The 21344-nt window shown below is 45.9% G+C and overlaps 1 protein-coding gene across 1 annotated transcript; it reads right to left on the bottom strand.

The window, feature by feature from the left end:
- Nucleotides 1–1204: 1204 nt before the first annotated feature.
- On the bottom strand, nt 1205–13570 carry DMRT3 (doublesex and mab-3 related transcription factor 3). Its single transcript, XM_073346246.2, has 2 exons — nt 13144–13570; nt 1205–2232 (listed from the first exon to the last, which is right to left on the bottom strand). Exons 1-2 carry the CDS (start codon nt 13568–13570, stop codon nt 1268–1270), a joined length of 1392 nt encoding a protein of 463 aa, XP_073202347.2. The 3' UTR covers nt 1205–1267.
- Between the last annotated feature and the right edge of the window lie 7774 nt (nt 13571–21344).

Raw genomic sequence — 21344 nt, 5'->3', positions numbered from 1 at the left:
GGCAGCGTTAACTGCTCCTAAATCTGTAAAGATTTACAATGACAAGTTGCTCAAAGTCCCATTTTAAAGAAATGTCTTCCAACACCACATAACTTGCATCCTCTCTCCTTTATGCTGCTGTAGCCTATGAGGAAAAGGAGCTAGGAAGAAACATCCTTTTTTCTGCTCACTCCTAGTATAGCAAATTCTGCTTTACTCAGTCAACCTCCTCAGACTCGGCAAACACATATCTTCAAGATACCTTAGCTTAACTGACTACAACATTTGACTGATGATAGCATTTGTACTGTGAGGATTGCCATGCTGCTTATAAACACTCCACAGCATTTGGGACCGTTTGACCGTTAGTCATGTTCATTCACTGGCTTCAGGTTCCTGGCCAGATCTTCAAATGGTGCAAATTGGCCTAGCTCCATTGAAGGCATATTTGCACCAACTGCTGCTCTGGGCCTCACTTTAGAAATGTTCTTTGCCCAAATATAAATGACATAAACCAAGATCATCTTCTTAGTTTATTTTTCTAGAGTCCTTAGCATGCTACATTAACCTGACAATTTTTAATCTTGTGTTTATTTCACAATACATTTCATGCAATTCACAGCTGTAATTGGTTTTACATTGACATTACACATGTTTTGATCTAGCCATGTGAAAAGAATAATTCTTAATGTTAGTTGTCTCTAAAAAGTGTCCAAGCTTAAACAGCACAGAAGCAGTTCACTATAGTCTCATGTGCAGTAAGTCATTTTGATTTGTTTTTGGGGAGAAGGGGGTTGTTATTGTTTTTGTTAAATGTAAGGATGAGTATTGGCATAAGAATATAAGGTCCCTGCTTAGTCCATTTGCAATTGAACTACGTTCTTTTGATTTCTTATGTCCTGAGGAGTTCTCTCTTATAAAACAGCATTCAAGTATTCTATTTTAACATCCCCGGTTGTCTGAGTTAAGGGGCAAGGCAGACCTTCAGCTTTAGGTTCTATTATAAATCTTCCACAGTCACAGCTTTCCCATAATTATTCTGAGCATTAGAATCTTCTTTTGTAATAAACATTCAGCACTAAAGCCATAGAGTATAGCTATTTGGCATTTTCCAGTGAAGTGCAAGAAATTTAATAAGTTATGTCTTTATTGCTAATGTACAGTACCAAGCAAAGTCACTTTTTTATATAATTGCAAGGGTTTCATAGAAAATGTGTCCCTCCTCTTGTTGCCCAGTAGTTCAGCTGAATTGCAAATATCACTTACTTATCGCATGTCAAGTGTCATTCTAAGATGATGTATTGAGTATTCTAGAGTCTGAAGAATCAGATCTTTCATCATAGTCATCTTCTGTATAAATAGGTTGTTTAGACACAATTGGACATCCATCATCAGGGATTGAGATCCTGGGGTCTTCTGATGAGCGAGTCGGAAGGACAGGTGAACTTCGGAACACACTGGTAGAATTACTAGAGAACGGGCTGACATACTGGGATCTCAGCTGGTACTGCTGCTGCAGCGTCATGGTGTTCCATAAGGTGACATCATTAGGTAGAAAAGGACTGGACTGATTTCTCGCCAAAGTGTTCCTCAGCATCAGTGGGTATCGTGGTGGCTGTGGGAAAGGGTGCTGTAAAGGTACAGCCAAAGGATTTGGCACAACACTACTAGAATCAGTGGAGAATCTCAATGTGTCTGGAACTCTGAAGGCTGATCCTACAGACCACTTAGAAGAGGAAATAGGATATGAACTCAGCGTATGTTCAAAAATGTGCCCATTGGAAGGCAAAACAAGACTGTCTGATTCTGTAGAAGTTCTGTCCCCACCAGTTACTGAAGATCGGCTGGACAAAAGGACCTCAACAGCACTTACCAGATCACCCCCACAGCCTTTCAAGATTAATTCAAGCACGGTTGGCTTTTGGTTGGGGAAGATTTTTTTTAACACTTCAAGAGGAGGCCTGTTGGCCTTCAAACTGAAAGGCAGAGAAACTGTCCCCGATGGACCTTCTATCAGGAGATGATTCTGTTCTGCGTGGTACTTGGGACTACCTGGTCTGCTCTCTGTGCTGCCACCATTTTTCTGGGCTGCATAACCACCTTCGTCCACTGACACTATTTCAGGGCTCTCGGGAGTGAAGCAGCTTTTGGCTTTTGTCACATCAGGGGAACTCCTTTGGTCTGTGTCTTTGTCACTGTAGGTCTCAGCATTATCTGTTCCACTTGTATCACCCAACCGTTCCTCAGTCATGTCTGTAAAGTAGAAGGCAGTTGGGTTAAACCTTTCACAGAGCCCAAAAACTTTTTTCATACATTGTATTATACATTTGTTAACATGAATGAAGCAAGAATTTACTGAAGGAAAGAATATCCTGAGATTACAATAAATGGTTGAATGAAGTGGAGATCCTATTTCCATTGTGCCTACATTAATAACCTGTACCCAAACCCCTCTCTCTGTGTCACGCTAAATGATACGATACCAATGCTCAAGCCAGCATGGTGCTCTCTACTGAGGACTAGCTGACCTGAGGGGAAATGCACTACGCATTTGATACCCCCTTGTAAATATCTTCATCTTTCTACATTACATAGAAAGGGAATGGGTTTGGTTAACTCCATTTCTGCTAATCCTGCTGAGTGCTAGATCTGCCATTCCTAACTGGGATTCCCAGTCGTAAGACACCAGTACATCAGCTGAATGCCAGCCTTCCCCAAAGGCATTTTCACTCTTTTAAATCAGTATTCTCTTAGGACCACATCATGCTCTTAGTGAATGGACTGTGCACTGAAGTGTTCTGAGGGGACCTGGGGCACAGAAATAAACCCCACAAGGCCAAACAGCATTAGTGAAGCCATCCATAAGTACTACTGTCTCAAGGCTGAAGAAGCCCTCATTGCCAGCACACTTTTCCTCTGCTCCTACACAAGCCAGCCCCCTCCCCACCGCTGTTCCTTCTAAGCTGTGCGCACAGACAGATCCTAAACCCCACGCACACGGCGAAACACCCTGCGCACAAAAATTTGCACAGAAGAAATATTTGCACACACGGCCTGCCAAAAATTTGCACAGAAGAAATTTTTTGCGCACATGGCCTGTCAAAAATTAGGGGGAACATTGCTCCCCACTCTGAGCCACATAGTTCCCCCCAGTCCATAGAGCACAGCTCAGTGACATGCTGGGGCAATAGCCTCTTGTCTCATCTCTCCTACACCTGCACTCTTACCTTGTGCAGCAGACTATAATATTCCCACTATGTCTGGGAAAAGGGAAGGGGGTAGAATTTGCCCCTTAGATTCATGAAGCCCTAGTTCTCTGTATATCAGTTAGATTATAATCTATTATACCCTAATTAATTTAGTACACTATAGAGAAGGAGGCCAAGATTTTCCAAAGTGACTAGTTATCTTGAGTACCTCACTTTTTGCATGTCCAACTTGGGATGCCTTAAAGGTGTCTGATTTTCAGAAATGCTGAGCAACTCTGAAAATCAGGCCCCTTTCAGGGCACCCAAAAATGGAGACACCTAAAAATCACTGGTCACTTTTGAAAAACTTGGCCAGAATGTGGAAAGATTTTGGAACCCTTTTCAATGTGACTCCTTGGTAGAAATAAACAAAATAAGCCAGGAGAGTTGGTTCGCTGGCATTTTTTAAAGAGAAAGGTTTCAATATATTTTGCTGGGAGATATTCACTGTTATTTCGCTAAGGACCGATTCCGCCTGCCTGACTCATGTAGAGTAGTATCCTACTCCCTGAAGTACTCCAGTGATTTTACTAGAGCTCAGCATGGAGTATGTTGTTGATGGTAAGGGTGAGGCTGGCAGAACCTGGCCCTAATTGTTGTTGTTTTTTTAAATAAACACTGAACAAAGCCTTCAAACATTTTGTTGCAAAACTGCACTAAAATGAGGGTTTATTAACCTTACTAGCACAAGGAAGCAGCCTGGAGCAAGCAAGGAGCTTTGGGGCTGGAAATCATGCTAGTAACCACTCATTCAAAACTGTAAGTTACTTCAGATAGGCTTGCAGACAAACAATCTGGAGTGCCCCGTCTGTCCACTGCATGGAATCTCTTTCCTAGTGATCACCAGATAGGGGAGTGTTCATTTTCTCATGGTGCTGATTAAATGTATTATTATTGGTCAGCTCAGCCTCTGAGATCTGCTCCCACGCAGAACAAGGGCTTAGTGATCTTTGTGACAACATCCCCCTTTCCCAGGTCTTGAGAAAATTCCCAGAGCTGGGGCTGTATTACTGTTTTGTCACACATACACATATCTGCTGTGAGGGAGCCTTCCTCTGCAGGTTGCCTTGGGAGCCTGGGGTAGGCCCTGGTAGTGAATTTGATTGGAAGGAGAGATACTGGGGCTCCAGAACCAGCACAGAGATTCAGGGCTTATATGGGAATGGTCCTGGCCTCCTGCAGAACTCCTGGGATATGCATGATTCATTCTTCAGGAGAGCAAACCCCATTTCCCAGATGGAATAATTGCAGAGGAATTCAGCAAGTCAGAAATCCTTGTGGAGATTTCATCCCCCTTAACTCCCTCTTCCTGGAAATCCAGTGTATATGAAAAATATTAAGAAAAGTTTGGTTACCTTTAAAGTTTGCTTTTTAGCATCTGTTTTGCAATATCAAGCTCAGGCCCTACCATACCAGTTTATGCACTATGGCCATGTCTGATGCACAATTAGGCTATGAACAGAAGTTATAATTTCACATGCTGTTGTATCAAGCAGAAAACAATGTGTGTGCACTTCCTGCGTGCTCCATGTGTGTCATTTCTGTCTTAGCAGCAAAAGAAAACAGGGACAGGGAAACAGGAAATTTACCCACACACAAGCAAAAATGATATAAACATTTTAAAATTGATATACGTGTGTGTGTACAAGGTAATTGTGTGTAGGCCAGACATTATTAGAGGAGAACTCTTGGTACTCCATATGCTACCCACCTTCATCCTCTGCAGACACCCAACTGCTGCAGTGTGCTGACTTTAAGGACCTGATCCTGCATTCTTCAAGTGTAGCTTCCATTAACATCAATAGGAACTTTACATGTGGAAAGACTGCAGGACAGAGCTTGGGAGATAAGCTGCAGCAGCTCTTGCCCCTGCGTGGTTATTTCTGGTACACAGACACTTGAGGAAGATAGTATGGTGGTATTTTTTCTTGTAAATTGCATGCAAGTAAGTGTATTTCAGAAGTATTCTTAGTTTCCAAAATGTATTTATTGCTATGTAGCTTACATTTAATACTGGGCACCATAACCTAGCAAATATATATGGGAAAATATATTCATATTACATCTCCCAAATCAGTTAAATACAGCTCTGGCCTTGTGAAATTATTACTTTATGAGTTTTATGTTTTGGGGGTGGGGTTAATTAGCTTTCAAATTTTCTACTTTGTCTTTATGAAATTTGACTTAAAAGTGTTTTCAGATTCTAGACATTACATCTATTGAACTAAAAATCTAAAAGTATGTGCATACTCTCTGACTTCAGTGACATCCGGATAGGTTCATAATACACATACCCTATAAAAATCCTTATTCCTAGCCCCGAAACTGGGCTTGTGATTGGTGAAACATGCACTACATGCAGGAGGGGTATGCATCTCCACGGACTGCCCACATCCTCCTAGTATCAGAGTCACAAAGGTAGATTACAACTATTTAAATGAAATATTTGTTCCTCATTGTTACTACTTCACAGGGATTTTCCTTCCTACCCTTAGTAAACATTTAGAAAATTATATATAGTAGGGTTGATCCTATTCTTATAATAAAATTCTTCTCTGTATGGTTGTCAGTCAAAAGCCTTTTTCCTGCTGAACTGATCTGGATGTGGCATGCACCAATTCAAAACTCATGATGACCTGTAGATGTCACAAATGTCTAGTTTCTTTGACAGGTCAGATGGTGACTGCCTTGAACCACTTAACAGGTCATGCTGATTTCTTGCCTGGAAGGCAATTTGTTTATTTTGTGCAACTTATCTGAACACTAGTTCCTCTAGCAAATGCATAGATGGTATGCAAGTGGTGTTTGGCAAAGGGTAATTTTTGTTGGTTCATTTCCCTCTTTTTGTGGGAATGGTTGAGGTTAGATTTTTATGTATTTGCAATGGGCAGAGAATAACAACTGTTAAATAATGAAGGAGTTGGAAAGCTATATTACAAATCCATACAAATATTTTGATAGTGAAATGCAGAAATGTAACATGCAGACTAGCCACATCTAGGGCTTTAATTTTATATTACTCCCAAGTATAGGATGAGTCTTCAACTACTAAAATATAGATTTAACTAAAAATGAATGTATACTTTGTTCTTAGCCCACTGTATCTTTCTGTGATATTCTCTAACTTCTCCTGAAGGTGATCTGTATTTTATAGAAATAAATCTTGGCTTCATGCAACTTTTAGAATTGTTTTTAATAACACATATGCTGTTTCAGATTGCATGCATTCAGTGCCCTGTTTTGTTAGCCCTCAGGTAACCAGAGAGAATAGCTTTCCTTGTTTATACTAATAATGGAGAACTTCCATAACATGTCTCTCTCTCTCTCACTCACTCACACACACATTTTATAGCAAGATATAGATATATATACACAGAGCAATGGGAGAAGCGTGTGTATGTATGGGCTGTAAAGATGTAGACATACATGGCCACAGGGATTGTGAGCTCTAAGGGAGATGTCTATACAGTATATCTCTTCCTTACACATAAATACATTAAAGATTGTGAGATTTCATATACTATGATAATGGGGCCATGTAAGTACCCATGAAAGACAGCCAGACAAAAAGCCATTCTCTCCAGTTCATTCCTTCACTGAAAACATGTTTAATCCTTTGGGATAAATCCTGCTGCCCTTAATAGTCCCACTGATAGCCCTTCCCGAAAATGGGTCTAAACTGTATCTGATTAGGAGGGCTCTACCTGCAACCCAAATTTACCTGGAGCCCACCCCTAACTACTGTTATCCCGGTTTCTGTCCCCGTAATGACCTGACACGGTAAATACCGTGGATCCCTATGAAACTGTTATAATAGTCACTACCCCAAAAAAATCCGCAGCAGCCCATTTCATTGCAAACTTCCTCCCCTCTTTGTAAAGGCCTGTGGTTCCTGGGCAGATGGAGAGTGATTGCTCCTAAGTTATTTTTTTCCCCACGGGCAATGTTGTGCTGTGAGTTTTAAGCAAAACCTAGCACTTAAATCAACGAAAGGCCCAGTGTGGCTTCTTCATAGTATTTGTTTAGAAGCACTAATAATTACTGAGGCACAGGGAGAGGAGACCCATGTTTATGGGAAGGGTGAAGATAGGAGGAGGAAGAATTATTTGGAGTGGCACAAGATGGTGTAATGTAATGGGAAGAAATTAAGAAAACTACAGTCTAAGGAACAGATTCTGATTCCCGAACTGAACTTTACTGGGAAAATAGCCTTATTGAAGTGATCAGGACTACTCCAGGAGTAAAGTAGTCCAAGTAAAGGGTATTAGAACCTGGCCCTAAATCAGGACACACTGGATGGCTCTAAAGCCCAGAGTTATAAAAGATGGGACAAAGCACTGGCTAATATATCCTAGGGAACAATCCTGTTACCGCTCTCCAGTATGCTATTCACTGTGGTATCTAGGAACCATACTCTATAGGGGAGAGAGGATCTAAAAGTTGTCTCCCATCTCCAATTTCTATGACTCTGTGAATTAAGAAAAGTACCGGACTGGTGAATCCGGTTTTAAAAGGAACGATCCAGAGGGGTGGTCGGCTGTTTTGAGGTATATCAGCCTTGCTTTCTATTGCCCCCTGATTGTAAAGGAAGTCTATTTACAACGAACGCAAAGCAACCTGCCTGGCAGTTTCCGAATGAGCCCCGTGAGTTGCAACCTTAATTAAAAATGAGAGAAAGCAGAGTCATTGGGAGGGAGTAACTCTCTGAAGGGCTTGCATCCAGGGAGGCAGCGGAGGTGCAGATAAGCAAAATCTCCCTCCCTTTCCACGAAGAAGTGCAACACCATTGAGGGAAGGGGCTGGGAGAGCTCCTGACAGATTGATTTATAAAGATTTACTCCTTTTCCCCCCGTAAAGCTGTTAGCAGAAAGTGCTGACTGGCTGGCAGGGAAAAATTTCTCATCAATGCTCTTTGATTGTATTTTGCAAACAAAATGCCTGTTGCCTGGTAACATTTCACTTGAGCCTGACCTTCTCCAAAAGTTATTGCTATCAGATTCGATTTACACTGTCCTCCTGTGATTACAGTAATCTTTTAAACTGGGAAGTTCATATATCAGGGGGGAAAGAAAGTTGGGTGTGCAAGTCAACATCGCTTCTGTCCGCCAGATTTATATCCTGCTGGCGGAGTTTATTTCTGTTGCACTTGCTGGAGGGAGCAGAACCGGGATTTTCCTGGCATTTCCTCCCCCAGACACACAAGACACCCCTCCTCACTCTGGATTTGTAAGCGTCCCTGGCCTGTTCTTTAGCAGGATGGGGAAGCGAGTACGGCATGCAGAGATTTAAGCTTCGGATGGGGTGGTGGAGAAGTGGCAACGCTTCTGCGGGTTACTGGTGGGTTTGCAGAGAGCTAAATGTGTCGCTCAGAGTGGGAATAGTGCTTATAGCCCAGGCCGGGGAGGGATGACTGAACAAGGGGACCGAGAAGTTTGGGGGCTGGAAGTCAAGGGCAGGGCTAAGAGCCAATAGCAGATGAAAAGAGGGAGCTGGACTCCAGGTTAACACGACTCGAGCTAATATTCAGTGAGTTCTTTGGCTGGCAGCTCAAGCCGCGTAGCCGTGTGCGGTCGTCGTGTGTAGCTGTGTGATGAGGGAGATGCTGTGAGCAGGGCTAGAATCTACACACACACACACACGGGCATGTTTAGGAGAAGCTTTGGTCGCGAACTACCTGTTTAGAAATCAACGGGCCACCCTCTGAAAGAGCGAGCTTTTAACCCAAATTCTCGGCTATTACAATTAGGCTCTGATCCCGTCCCCACCGAAATCAGGGACAGTTTCGCCCTCTGGCCCAGTCTACACCAATCCTGCATTATCTTCCCCCTGATATTTACTTTCCGACCCGGAGCGGGACCCGGGTCTGATTTAGGAGGAGTTATGGAGATGGGGCTCATTACAAATCCTTACAATGACAGGCGCTGGGCCTGCCCCAAGGGGAGGTGGGAAATCACAACGCCCCACGCCGCGCCACTGGTAGCTGTTCACAGCCAGAACTAACCCAGAATAGAAGTAACAAAACTCGTGTAAATCAGACAATCCATCGGAGCGCGCAGGAAAGGAGATGGCCCGCGGAGACCTTGGTCCTACAGTTGCCCTGGAGGCTCCTTCCTTTCTGAGCTGACAGCAGAGTGCGTGGGGAAGGGGGGAGGCCCCTGCAGCAGACCTTGGGGAGGATGGGAAAGCCCAGCTGGTTCCACAGTGGCAAGGAGAATAAAATAACCTGTGGCACTGAAAGCCGTCTCTGCGCCTGGCCCTGCAAAGCCTGGCGCACCTAAACTAGCCTTACTCACCCAAGTGGAGTCTTTGACTTCCCTAGGGGGATCATAAGGCTCTACGAGATCTGGCCCCTAGATTCCTTTCCTCCCTCCGACGCTATCATTTAAATCTTGCCCCATTTTGTTCGGGGCGCGGGGGAAGAGCCTGTTTCCCTTCCTTTAGCTCCGATTACAGCGATCCAGTGTTAATTCCCCTGCGGAAACGATCCCACCCAGCCAGGGCCCCACCGACAGATTTGCTGTAAGCAACTTCATTTCTTTCCTGTCCTCTGGGAACGATGACAAGTGGGACAAAATGCCAAGCCCTGGCTACAGTGCAATGAGCCTCGGAAGACCACAGAAACTTTCCTGACAACATTGCAGCCAAATTGACTTAACTCTGCCAGCGCTCCTTCCCTAGCCACTGGAGAAGGGGCGCGCAGCGCAGCTCTAGGGTTCTGGAATATCCGCCCCCCTCCTTTCCGAGCTAGAAAGGGAATGCGGCCTGTAAAAGTCCAGAGAAGCAGCCAGCTCAGGGTTATGGGTTCCCTCGCTCTGAAAGGACCACGGAAAAGATCTGGCGTTGAGAGCTGATCAGCTCCCGCTTTGCTTTCTTTTCCACCAGCCCCTCCTACATCGTTGAGGTGGAGGGATGCCGACTGGGGAAGGAAGGAATAATGGGGGTGAAGGAGAGCACCTAACTCCAGTAACCCACCTTTGCAATGACCCTTATTTTTGGCTCGCGGAGCAAGCGGGCTGGGCTGAGTCTGTCGTTACAGAAACACTCAAGAGCTGAAAGATGGCTGTGGAAAGATCGTCGCAAATCCAACTCCGTTTCTTTCTAGGGGTTCGTGGCCCTTTGGGCTAAAATTCCCTCTAATCGAAGGCTGCAGTTGTTTCAGTTATTAGTGTCCAGAAAAAAATCCCTGTAGATATATTGAAAATAGCTCATACAAGTTAAACTACCCAATGCGCAAACCATCTTAAACCCCTAGATACATGAATAATAATTAATTGAGGGGGAAATATTTGTGACCGATCTACGTTCTGTAGCCAGTGGTTTGTTTACAAGAGTTCTGTGTCTTTTATGGGCTAATTTTGGTTTGACCCGCTGAAAAACCCTCTCTGGGCCACACCCGTTCATTTTGTGCTCCTGTTGATTTCACCTGGAAGTTTATGTTTTAATAAGTGTGTGCTCTTGCCCTGTACTCGGTGAAAAAGGCTTCGGTTTGTGTTTGTCCCCAGAAAAATGTTTCTTCCACGCATCAGCCCTGTGCTATTTGCACTCAGCAGCAACACCGCTTCACTTATGTACCCCTTTGCATAGGTAGTTTCTTAATTTTAGAGAATTAAATGGAACTAAAGAGAGGGAATATGTCTGTATTTATGTTGCATGGAGGTCAAAGGAATCTCAACTATATAAACACGATGCCACTGTTGTCTCGTTTTCCTTCTGACATGTCTCGAACTCTTATGACCGGCTGCTCTTCAAAGAAAACAAACGTGCCCGTTCCCTCCCTTATTCTTTTAATGACGCTGCATATTCAGTGTTTTATTGCGTATTGTTATGGCTTGGGGAATTGTTCTGCAGCCTCTGCCCCTGGAGATGGGAAAGGTTACCCCTTCCTAAATGATTTAGCTGAACAAAAAAGTGCAAGCCCTAAAGTTTTCCGGGGATTAATTTCAGATTTGCAGTGATAATGGGATACGATGTAAGTTCCGATTGGTTTCGAGATGTTGGACAATAAATAATACATATATTAGTCAACTGATACTAGTACTATATGGCTAATAACATTTACTACATGCGTTTCCTTTCCCTTCCCAACAGCCCATTCATTAGTTAATTTCAATGACGGAACCATGGATATATATCGGCATTCATTTACTCCGTACGTCTGAGGCACAGAAATGGGTTCCCACCAAAGCTATCAACTTAAACAAGAATTGCATTGAACAGCTGTGCACCCAAACTGGGTAACTCCCAATTGTGCGCATCCAGGAAACGCTGTACGTCACAAGCCCCCTTCCTCAGCAGAACAGCAGCTCGGGCCGAAAACTGCTCATTGCGGTCTGGTTAGTTGTGTGTTGATTTTCATCACCTGGTGCAAAATAATCAACTCAGCGGTTTAATTCGAAGCCCGAGGTTTAAATGTAAAGTGTATTCCGGCCTCCAAAGGTGCCCATCGGAGCGGGAAAGAGACACGTTGTTCTACCTAAACTGTTTTCTCCACCACAACACAAAAATAGGGCAGCGTCTAAAAAACAGAGCTGACTAAAGATCCACCTGATGAACTGAGTTATTGCAAAGGCGCCAGGCAGGCGCTATATTGGGACTCCGACTGGAATCGCACCGCAGCCCCTCGCCTTTGCAAGCTCAGACCTGGCGCATTAGGAATCTGTACCGCTTCTGTGACATGCAAAGTGCTACCTGACCTTAACGTGGCCGGGCTGTAATTCTGGAGCAACTCCTGAGGTCCTTACTGTCTATCGAGGGTCTTGCACGGGCACTCATCACCATAACATGGGAGCCCCTCACTCGGGGGCCCCACCCTTGGATCTCTCACAAGTAAACGGTCTTCATTCACATTGCTACATCCCGCCGATTTCAGAAGGACCACTCACTGGAACCAGCACTGTTTGCAAGTGTAAAGGTATGCAGACGCATGGCTGTCCATGTTTGCCCCGTCCTTACTCGGGCAGCCTCCCATTGGGGCATGACTGAGTTACAGCCAAGGGAAGGACGTGGCCTGAAGTGAGTTGAATCAGCTATTCGGTTTCCTGTGAGGAAAGCCCAGGCTGAGACTCTGCTGTGAAATGACACCGCTCTGCAGCCTGGCGAATGCTGAGGCCGGGGCAGGGACTGGGGCTAGGGGGGGTTTCTACCCGCTCAGTCTGATTCCGTACAGTGCCCGTGTGCCTGGTCAGTAGCTGTCGGCTCTTTGCAGGTTGAATTCTGTTTCCTTCTAATCATTTTTCAGTGGCCATGGTTCAGGTTTAGGGAGCGAGTCCCGGGCCAGTCAGCCCAGTCACTTTCAGTGTGGTTTAATAATACAAAGTCCTGACAATCGATCCGATTTATTAAGACGCCCCCTCGCCCCAAAAAGCCAGCTCATCTCTCTTGAAAGCCAGCAGCTGGTCAGTGCCCACTTCCCCAAACACCCAGGCCCGGAATCCGACCCCCTCCCCGGGCACCGCCGTGAAGCAGAAATCATTGCTGGAGAGCCGGTGGCGCGGCCCTGGGGCCAGACTCGGGCTCCGAAGGGACTCTCAGCCCGCGGCACCGGCCCGAACTCCCCAGAGCGAGGGCGGTCCCCGCAGCTGTCTGCAAAGACCGGCAGCTGCGGGTCTGGACCACAGGCTCCCTCCGGCTCGGAGCGGGGCACAGCGCTGCGGAGCCTGCGGCCCGCCTGCCCCCGGGGGGCCCCTCCCGACCTGCTATGGGGAACTCCCCCTGCCCGCTGCCTGTTACGGAGCCTGGCCCCGTCCCTCCTCCGGGCCCTCCCCGGCTTTGCGGGGCCCGTGGCCTGCGGAGCCGCCCCCTGCCCAGGCACCGAGGGGGCTCCTCTCCTGCTGGGTCCGGGCCCCCCCGCGCCCGCCTGATGCCCGCGGGCGCTGAGGAGCCCCCGGGTCGTGCCGCCCCATGCCCCGGCGCTTACCTGCTTTGGGGAGCGGCGCCTGCAGGGCGGCGGGCTGCTCGGAGGCCCAGCGCAGGGCGGCGGCGGCGGCCAGCTCGGCGGGGGCTCTCTGCGGGGCGCAGTCCCCGCCGGCGGCGGCGGGCGGCGGCGGCGGCGGGGGCCCGGGCAGGGCGCGCAGGGCGTCCGGGAGGAGGCTCTCCAGGCTCTCGTTGGCCTGCTGCCGGCGCAGCGCCACCTGGGCGGCCATGACCCGCTGGCGCTCGATGATCAGGATGCACTTCTCGCAGGTGCAGTCCTTGAAGCGGCAGTAGCGCTTGTGGCCCTTCAGCCAGGACAGCACGCCGTGGTTGCGGCAGCGGGCGCACTTCGGGGTGCGCTGCAGGGGGGCCCGGGGCGGCTGGGACACCGGGCCGCCCATGTACAGGTACGGGGAGCCGTAGCCGTTCATGCCCCGCGCGGGAGCCCAGCCGGGCCGGGGGCAGAGCGGGGAAGGGGGCGGCCGCCGGGTGCCGGGGAGGGGCCGGGGGCTCTTCGCTGGCGAAATCCCGCCGGGCGCTACGGGCGCGATCGCATCCAGCGGCTGCTGCTCCCTCCGCGGCTGCTGCGGGCAGGTTTCCCGGCGCCGGCGGCTGGGACCCGGCGGAGAGCGCTCTGCCCAGTGCCGGAGCCTCCCCTCCGCGCCGCCGTCTCCCAGCTCCGCTCCCCGCCCCTCCGCTCCCTGCCCTTCACCTTCCCTGCAGCCCGGCGCCACGGGGGGAGGGGGCGCGCCCAGCCTCCTAGGCAGCTGCTGGGGAGTGGGGGGTCGGGGGGGTTCCCTCTCGAGTCAGGGACAAATGGTCTCTCCCGCCCCCAAGCGAAGTCCCTGCAGGAAGGGGCAGGGCGCTGGTGTTTCTCCCTCCCTGGGCAGGAGACTGGTGAGCAGGTTGGAGGTTCAGCTGGGGACCTGTGAGTGCCCAGCCCACCTCGGTGGAGGGAGGAGGCGAGGAAGGCAATGACGGGATTTGGTTTGTTGGGGAAGTTTCTCAAGTTCAGGCAGGGGGATCAGAGTCTCCCAGGACCCCAGATCCAGGAGCCCCATTCAACACCATCGGCATACGCACTTCAAAGACGAAGGCGCAGCCAAGCAGGCTCGCTCCCACCAAAAATAAATAAATACATAAATACATAAATAACAAGTTTCCTCAATAAAATTATCTCTGCCCCTCAGGGCTGGGCAGAGATGTTGAGGCTTTTAAAAAGGTATTTGCTGAACTCATTCATCTACGTTTCAGAGGACTAAGGTAAAGAGAAGCTGCATTAGAAATGAACATCTTGAATGCTGCCATGCTTAACTCCCCCCCCCCCCACAGGCTCTTCAACTGCCAAGCTCAGATCACATGTCATTCAAAAATCTAAGCCTACACTTATTATTTAGTTACGGGCTGCATCATGCATCCATTCTTGCTTTTTGATGTTCCTCGCCAAGATGGCTACTTGTATGTAAACCGTCCCTGTAGAGAGGAAACACAATTCACATCAAATTCGCGCAGCCTCTTAATTCATTGTTTGATGCATACTAGTAATCCTTTTTTAAAACTTCCAAACACAGCGATGTTTCACCTACATCACTTAACAAAGATATTTCTCAGATGGCAGCGAGAAGTTAAACACAAAGTTTAATGATTACATTGCAGGAAAGAAAGTGAATACAGTTTGTGGAGGACAGGCTTACCACAGATGTTTATTAGAGGAGTGCATCAACATTTCATTTGTAACTTGTTTTCTTAGGGTACATATAACCTTCTGCTTGGACATTAAATTAATTTCACTGTGTAAAGGACTGGATGCAACACTTCGAAGTTTTCATACTTTATTCCAAGAAATAAATAAATAAAAATAAATTATGTTTATACTGGAACTGCTATTTTAAATTAATTGCCTAATTAGCACACTTTAAACATATATTGCTAATTAAGGTCTAAAAATATTTTGCCTGGGAGAATAAAAGTGTGATGTATGTGTACAGCAAAAATGGTCTTTCATTCTGTTACATATTCCATTTTTAAAATGCTTTATTCCGAATTATGTATCCAGTTTCGGGATGGGTTGGTTCATATTTTATTATCCGGCGGGCTTCAGGGACCACATCCTGTTTTAAAATTCATCTGTTGCTGACCAACTTTACTTTACCAGAAAACTGCATTTGATCCGGTGTAGGATACACTCCATTTTCTTGCAGCACAGACAAATAGGAATACAAACAAAACCTTTCTTCTGCGTCGTCTGTCGTCTGCATTTCCTTTCTGTTGCTTGGTATGAGTCTCACACTGAAAATAGCCCACAGACCACCTTGCCATGATTGTGTAGTCGCTACGGGGAATTTTAAACCCTCTGAAATTCTTGCAAAAACACAAACTAGATTAACAGGAGTTTTTTTTTTTTTTTGATAAAGTAAAATGAGTAGCGACATTTAATCCATGCACCCAAATAAATACCTGAAAGGTTAATTTTAAAACAATGTAAATATGCTGCACAGCAATCTACAGAAGCCATGCGCGCATGAGCTAATGAATTCAATACATGGGATTGCACTGAATGAACGACTCCGGAAAATGAATACATTTTTAATAATTTGTAGTGTAATACATGGAACAACTGTGGTGATTAATTAATGGGGCTCTTGGGGGATATATCAATATCTAATTGAATTTTATCTAGGCATATATTGAGATCCCCAAATGAAATCTTTCTAAAATATGGATGTTTTGTACTGTATTCCAAGGTTATGGATTTCATATACCAGCCCAGGGAGTCTCTCAGCAGGTCTGTCAGCTATCTGGTTACATATCTATCTCTGGTTTCAGAGTAGCAGCCGTGTTAGTCTGTATCCGCAAAAAGAAAAGGAGGACTTGTGGCACCTTAGAGACTAACACATTTATTTGAGCACAAGCTTTTGAAAGCTTATGCTCAAATACATTTGTTAGTCTAAGGTGCCACAAGTCCTCCATAGCTATCTCTCTACCGCTAACATTCACAGGCATACTTAGGTCTGAGGCCCCCCTCTCTCACTTGAGTGCACATTGGGAGGTGAGATTGAAATACTCGTTTGATATAGTGCAGTAATCCTTTTCTCATATTTGATGGGAATGTTTTTCATATCCTAGTATTTGACAACATCTCCCTATAGGGACAGGTTTGTATTTATGTTAGTAAAATGTCCCCTGCCTGAAAGTCTATTGTAACCCAACACCTGACAACCCCGAGTCCCATTTCTGTTTTTAGAAAAGGTTTATTCAAGCACATAATGGGATCCCAGCAGAAAGCCTTTCAGAAGAAGGGGCTATGGTAAACTTCACCACATGAACTCCGTTACCAGGGCTATTAAGCTTTTAATTGGAAAATAGCAGAGGAAATTTCAAGGTGACTATAACGTGTTAGCAGTTAGTGCCCAGAAGAATAGATTGAAAGAGAATGAATGTGCAGAGCATATGGTCCAAATAACAGTTAGGGGAAAGTGCCTGGTTCCACTAAGTCCAGCAGCTTAGACTTTTATGGGAAAAATCCTCCAAGAAATCAGGAAAGATGGAGTGAAAAAACAAATGTAACTTAATTGCACTGAACCCACTGACAACGTGTTTCCATTCGATTTTGATTTTTTTTATGATAATCAATGGTGTGAGCGCTCAGTTTGACAGACAATGGTTAGAACGCCTAGGGAATACAATTTCCAATGATCACTTAGAAATGCTTTTGCAAATTACACCTGGACGTGTAACCTGGACGTGTTATCGAAAGCCAAACAAAAGCAGCCATCTGAATAGTATGTTCATATTATTATTTTGCACTTGAAGTGCATGGATCTTCAGGGAAGGTCTTGGTTTGACAAATAATGTGACATCCATTGAGGCTTAACGACAAGGAGGGAATTCGTCTACGTTTATCTATTAACTACAATATAGGACTTATTAGGAACATTTATAATTACTATCTGTATTTTTGGATTGCATGAAATTGGGCTTCAGATAGATCCTCATGCAAAGTTTACAAACGTTTCTCACTTCGAGATTTGAGTAATAGAGTTAGTTTCAATTACATCTCAAAGATGCTCTTAGCTAACGTCAAATTAAAAGGAAAAGACGGATGAGCAGACACTTGCCCTATGATTGGTCAGTCAGTCAGTCAGTCACTTCAGATGGCATTAAATGTTCGTGTTCTCACATAATTACTTGAGGACAGAAACACATATCAATTGGGATGGGTCCTCCAACGAATAAAGTGCGCTGCATTGAAATCAGTGACATTAAATACATGGCAGATTTCAGAAATAGAGGGGCTTATCCTGCCCAGGATCACACAGATAATTAGTCAAAGCTGCCTAGCAAGCAGCCAAGGAAGCACTAGAGATCTGAATAGAATTAATAAAGGTCACTGATTACCAACCATTCGTAAACATTTTTGAAAGAAAGGTGACGATTTGTATTTTCATGTTACACCCCCTTTGGCCCCCTGCAGAGAAAATGTTCCTGAAGTTCCCTTGGACTGTCTTTAATGTACAGTATCCACAAATCTCGCCAGTTCTTTTCTTTACATCCGGCTGAGATCTCGAAGGAATGAGAGTGTCGTCGAAGTTAAAAAGCCTGGTTTGGTGGCACTAAAGTACAGCGCCGGTTGTTCTGAAAGGCGAATGTGTTGCGCTTGTTTTTTTAAACTGGGCCAACCGTGTTCCAGGAGGTATAATTGCCCCCAGTGATAATGCTGATCCTAGAAATAGGCAACGCTCGGCTATGCAACAGAACAATGAACGTACCTCATCTCTGATGGCCTCTTTCCCACTGTTCTTTAGCCAGTGCAGCGAATATAACGTAATCGCATCAAACAAACCACCTGCCCCAGAGAAGCGTGTTAACCCCTTACACAATCTGCTAACGAGACCATCAGCGATGACTAAATAGTTTGGGACAATTTTAACAGGCCGTGTGACAAATGTGATGCTGAGGGCTTGGTTGCTCAGATGGAGCTATTTCTGTTTGAGGATATATAAAACCCAGGGCTCCACAGGCAAGGGAAGAAAATACCCCCCCCCCCCCGCCCCCAGCCAGCGGAAGACACCTCGGTGACAAGAAATCGATGACAGGTTCGGAACTCGTGAACTTCGGCGCTCGCTGAAACATTAAAGTTCGTCGGTTACAGCAAAAGGCCGCTGGCTCAGAACTCCGTTTAGAAACTCCGTTCACGCGAAATGCTCCACTTCACGGTATCTTCACGAAACTGCACAAAGGGCATTTCCTGCAACTCGAGAACCTGAAGGAATCTGAAAGAAAAAAGTTTCAAGTTTTCCAAAACCCCAGGGTTCAGGTGTTTTTGCCTTCCTCTTCCAAGCGAAGCCACGTCTCCTCCCCGCACATTATCTCCACCATTAAAAGCCAATACTAGTCTGAAAGAGAGCTAATTTGAGAGCATTAGGAAAATGACTGCCTCCTTTCTACAGCTCGCTCGATGGAAAACAAGAAAAACACCGATATCTCACGGGGGTGGGAGGGGAGAGAATCTCGCTGAGCATTCCTGGAATATGAGATGAAACATGGAAATATTTGCAAAATAAACTCACACTTCATCGGTAGTGCTGAGACTTCTTCTAAAGCGATTCGATGTTAAAAAACAACGCAATCAAACAAGTAAACTTTCGGTTGGCATTTAATTGCTTTAACTTTATCCCGTTACTTCCATACACCCAGGTAGCTTTGAAGCAATGTTAACACATCTGATAGGCCATTAGAAATAGGGTCTGTGTAATAATGTGGAACTTTAAATACAGGCGAACGGGGGGTGACAATATAATATTGAGGGGTGTTGCCACTTGCTATACAAGGGATCAAGCAGGTTTCTCTCGTGCTGTTGGAGGAGTATCAAATCATGAAGAAACTCTTCCTAACGTGTGGAACTGGGCTACTTTTTAGATGAGACGTTCAGCCCTTTAAAAACCATTGCTCACTTGAGAGCTCGTGTGGCAGGATGTTTTGCACGTGTTTGACTAAAAAATGACTGCTTTAAATTAGCAAATTTGAAATCTAGTTCTTTGAACCACTTGCGAGAGGCTAAAAGCCCAATGGACCTTTGCTACGTGGCTGCCCTGCGTATCCTGTAACTTTCTTTTCTTTATCACTCTTTAAGCTTAAACACTGTGGGTAAATACAGCATAGCTTCTAAAGAAGAGTGCCTAGAATTAAAAACGCAGACAGGAAACATAGTCCAACGCTCTACACATTTACCTGGGGTACTGGTATCTCCCGTAGAAGTATTACCGGTCTCGTCAGATGTGCAGATGCTTAGGACACTTTAAACACTATCTAAATATATCTTTGGACAAATGATCAGACGGAATGATCGGGTGCTTTTACCGCTTTTTACAATCTCCAAGGAAAAGTTGGCGTTTTGTTTTTAGAAAGCAAGTCGGTTAAATAGAAAAACTTTTAATTAACACTAAAGGTGAGCCCTTCCCTTGATGAAAGGACATGTTCAAAGAGGGCGGAGACGGGGATTTTAGGACGTGCTTTTCGAAGGCAGCCCGAGAACGAGCGTGCGAATTTTACCTTTCTTTGTTACTCTCAGAACCTGACGCTTATTCGAGTCTGTTTTTACAACCCGTATAGGCAATTTCCCCCCCTGTTTGAACTTTCCTGTTCATCAGCCTTCAGAACTAACTGCCAGGAGCGCTGTTGTGCAAAGCCAAGGTTTAATCACTTCTCTGGCGGAGTCTTCCAGCCAGAGGTGACAAGACGCTGGGATGCCGTTCGGGGTCCGATGCCGAGAGAAGGCGGCGAGCAGTTAAAGTAACAAACCCCGCTGCTGAGTTGGTCCTTCAAGTGGATTGGGCCAACGGGCCCTTCCTTTCCAGGGGCTTCCATACTGGGGCCCGATCCTGCTGCCAATGGTAAACTCTCATTGATTTAACCTGCAGCAGGCAGCCTGCCCTTAGGCTAAGCGCTTTCCCAGCAGTACCACCGGGGCTCCAGGGGCAGTCTTCAGCACATCCACCAGGCTAGGGCATCCCCTGTTAACACTTAGATCGACCCTGCTGTCTCATGGGGCTCTGGCTGCTAACTAAGCCTTCTAGCCGTCCTTGGGCTATGTGGAGACTGTCAGGGCTGTTTAAGGCTGCTACCGTATTAGTCATTAAAAAGCGCAGCGGCATCAAGGATTCAATCCACCTACAGCCAGAAACGAACAACATCCAATGCGAACATTGTTCCATCAGAACTAGCCGGTTTTTCCGCTGTGAAATTGATGCCTTAAGGGAGTTTAGTGGGTACTGTGCCCTTATTCAGGCCTTACGGCCAAATTCTGCCCTCGGTTGGGACACGTGTGACCTCATTAAGTGAGAGCAGAGTTTATGCCCTGAGTAGACCAGTTGTGAGAGGGGCAGCATCTATCCCTTAAGAAGTTCATACCTTTAAATAAAGCTATCTGGGGAAAACTCACGGGGTCTGATCCTCAACTGGTATAAATTAGCGTCTTATTGGGTATAAAATAGCCCCCTATTCTTATAGGGTGGACATTTGTTCACTAGTAGCATCCCTGAAAGAGAGGGGCCTGATTCTGGTCTCATTCCACTATAAATCAGGAGCAACTCTATTAGCGGAATGAATTTACATGGGTGTGAGATCAGAATCACCTCCAGTAAGCGGCTGTTAAAAATCAATTACTTCTGCGTTTGGTTAGCTCTTGTCACCCTCTGACTAGACCAGCGCGTGCCGTGGAAGCTATCAAAAGAAGAAATCGGATCGTGAGCAAAACGGGTGCTGACGACCTGTAACTTTTAGGAAAAGTGTCCAGGCCCTTCTTACTGCATCTCTAACGCTACTGATCTCACTCTCTCTTTCTGTCTTAGCAAGAGAGGGGAGTTGGGAGGCGCCGAACAAATCAGTTTCAATTTGTCTTCACACAGTGCGCATCATCCCAATACAAGGGCGATCCCATTAAGTGGAGCAGGGTTCATTTTTCAGTCTTCTGGCGTACTGCAGGAACATTGCAACAGAAACAGCACAACGTACTTCTCGGGAGGTGGCTCAAAATTACTGTGAGCCAGGAGCAGTGGCAAAAAAAAAAATAAAAAAAAAATGGCAGAACGGCCGATTTTCTGGGGACATTTTACTGAGCGGAAAATAAAAGCCCCACCGTAGCGACTAATCTTCCCCTCGCTCCCCAAAAAATCGTGCTTGAAAATCCGAGCGGGTTCCTTACTC

Source organism: Lepidochelys kempii, chromosome 5, assembly GCF_965140285.1.
Source record: "Lepidochelys kempii isolate rLepKem1 chromosome 5, rLepKem1.hap1, whole genome shotgun sequence".
NCBI lineage: Eukaryota > Metazoa > Chordata > Testudines > Cheloniidae > Lepidochelys > Lepidochelys kempii.
This window is presented reverse-complemented; position numbering and strand designations above follow the sequence as displayed.

Coding starts and splice junctions, on each gene's coding strand:
- DMRT3 (XM_073346246.2), bottom strand. CDS start 13,570: ATGAACGGCTACGGCTCCCCGTACCTGTACATGGGCGGCCCGGTGTCC. Junction 2,233..13,143: donor GGCGCCGCTCCCCAAAGCAG/GTAAGCGCCGGG, acceptor TCTACTTTACAG/ACATGACTGAGGAACGGTTG.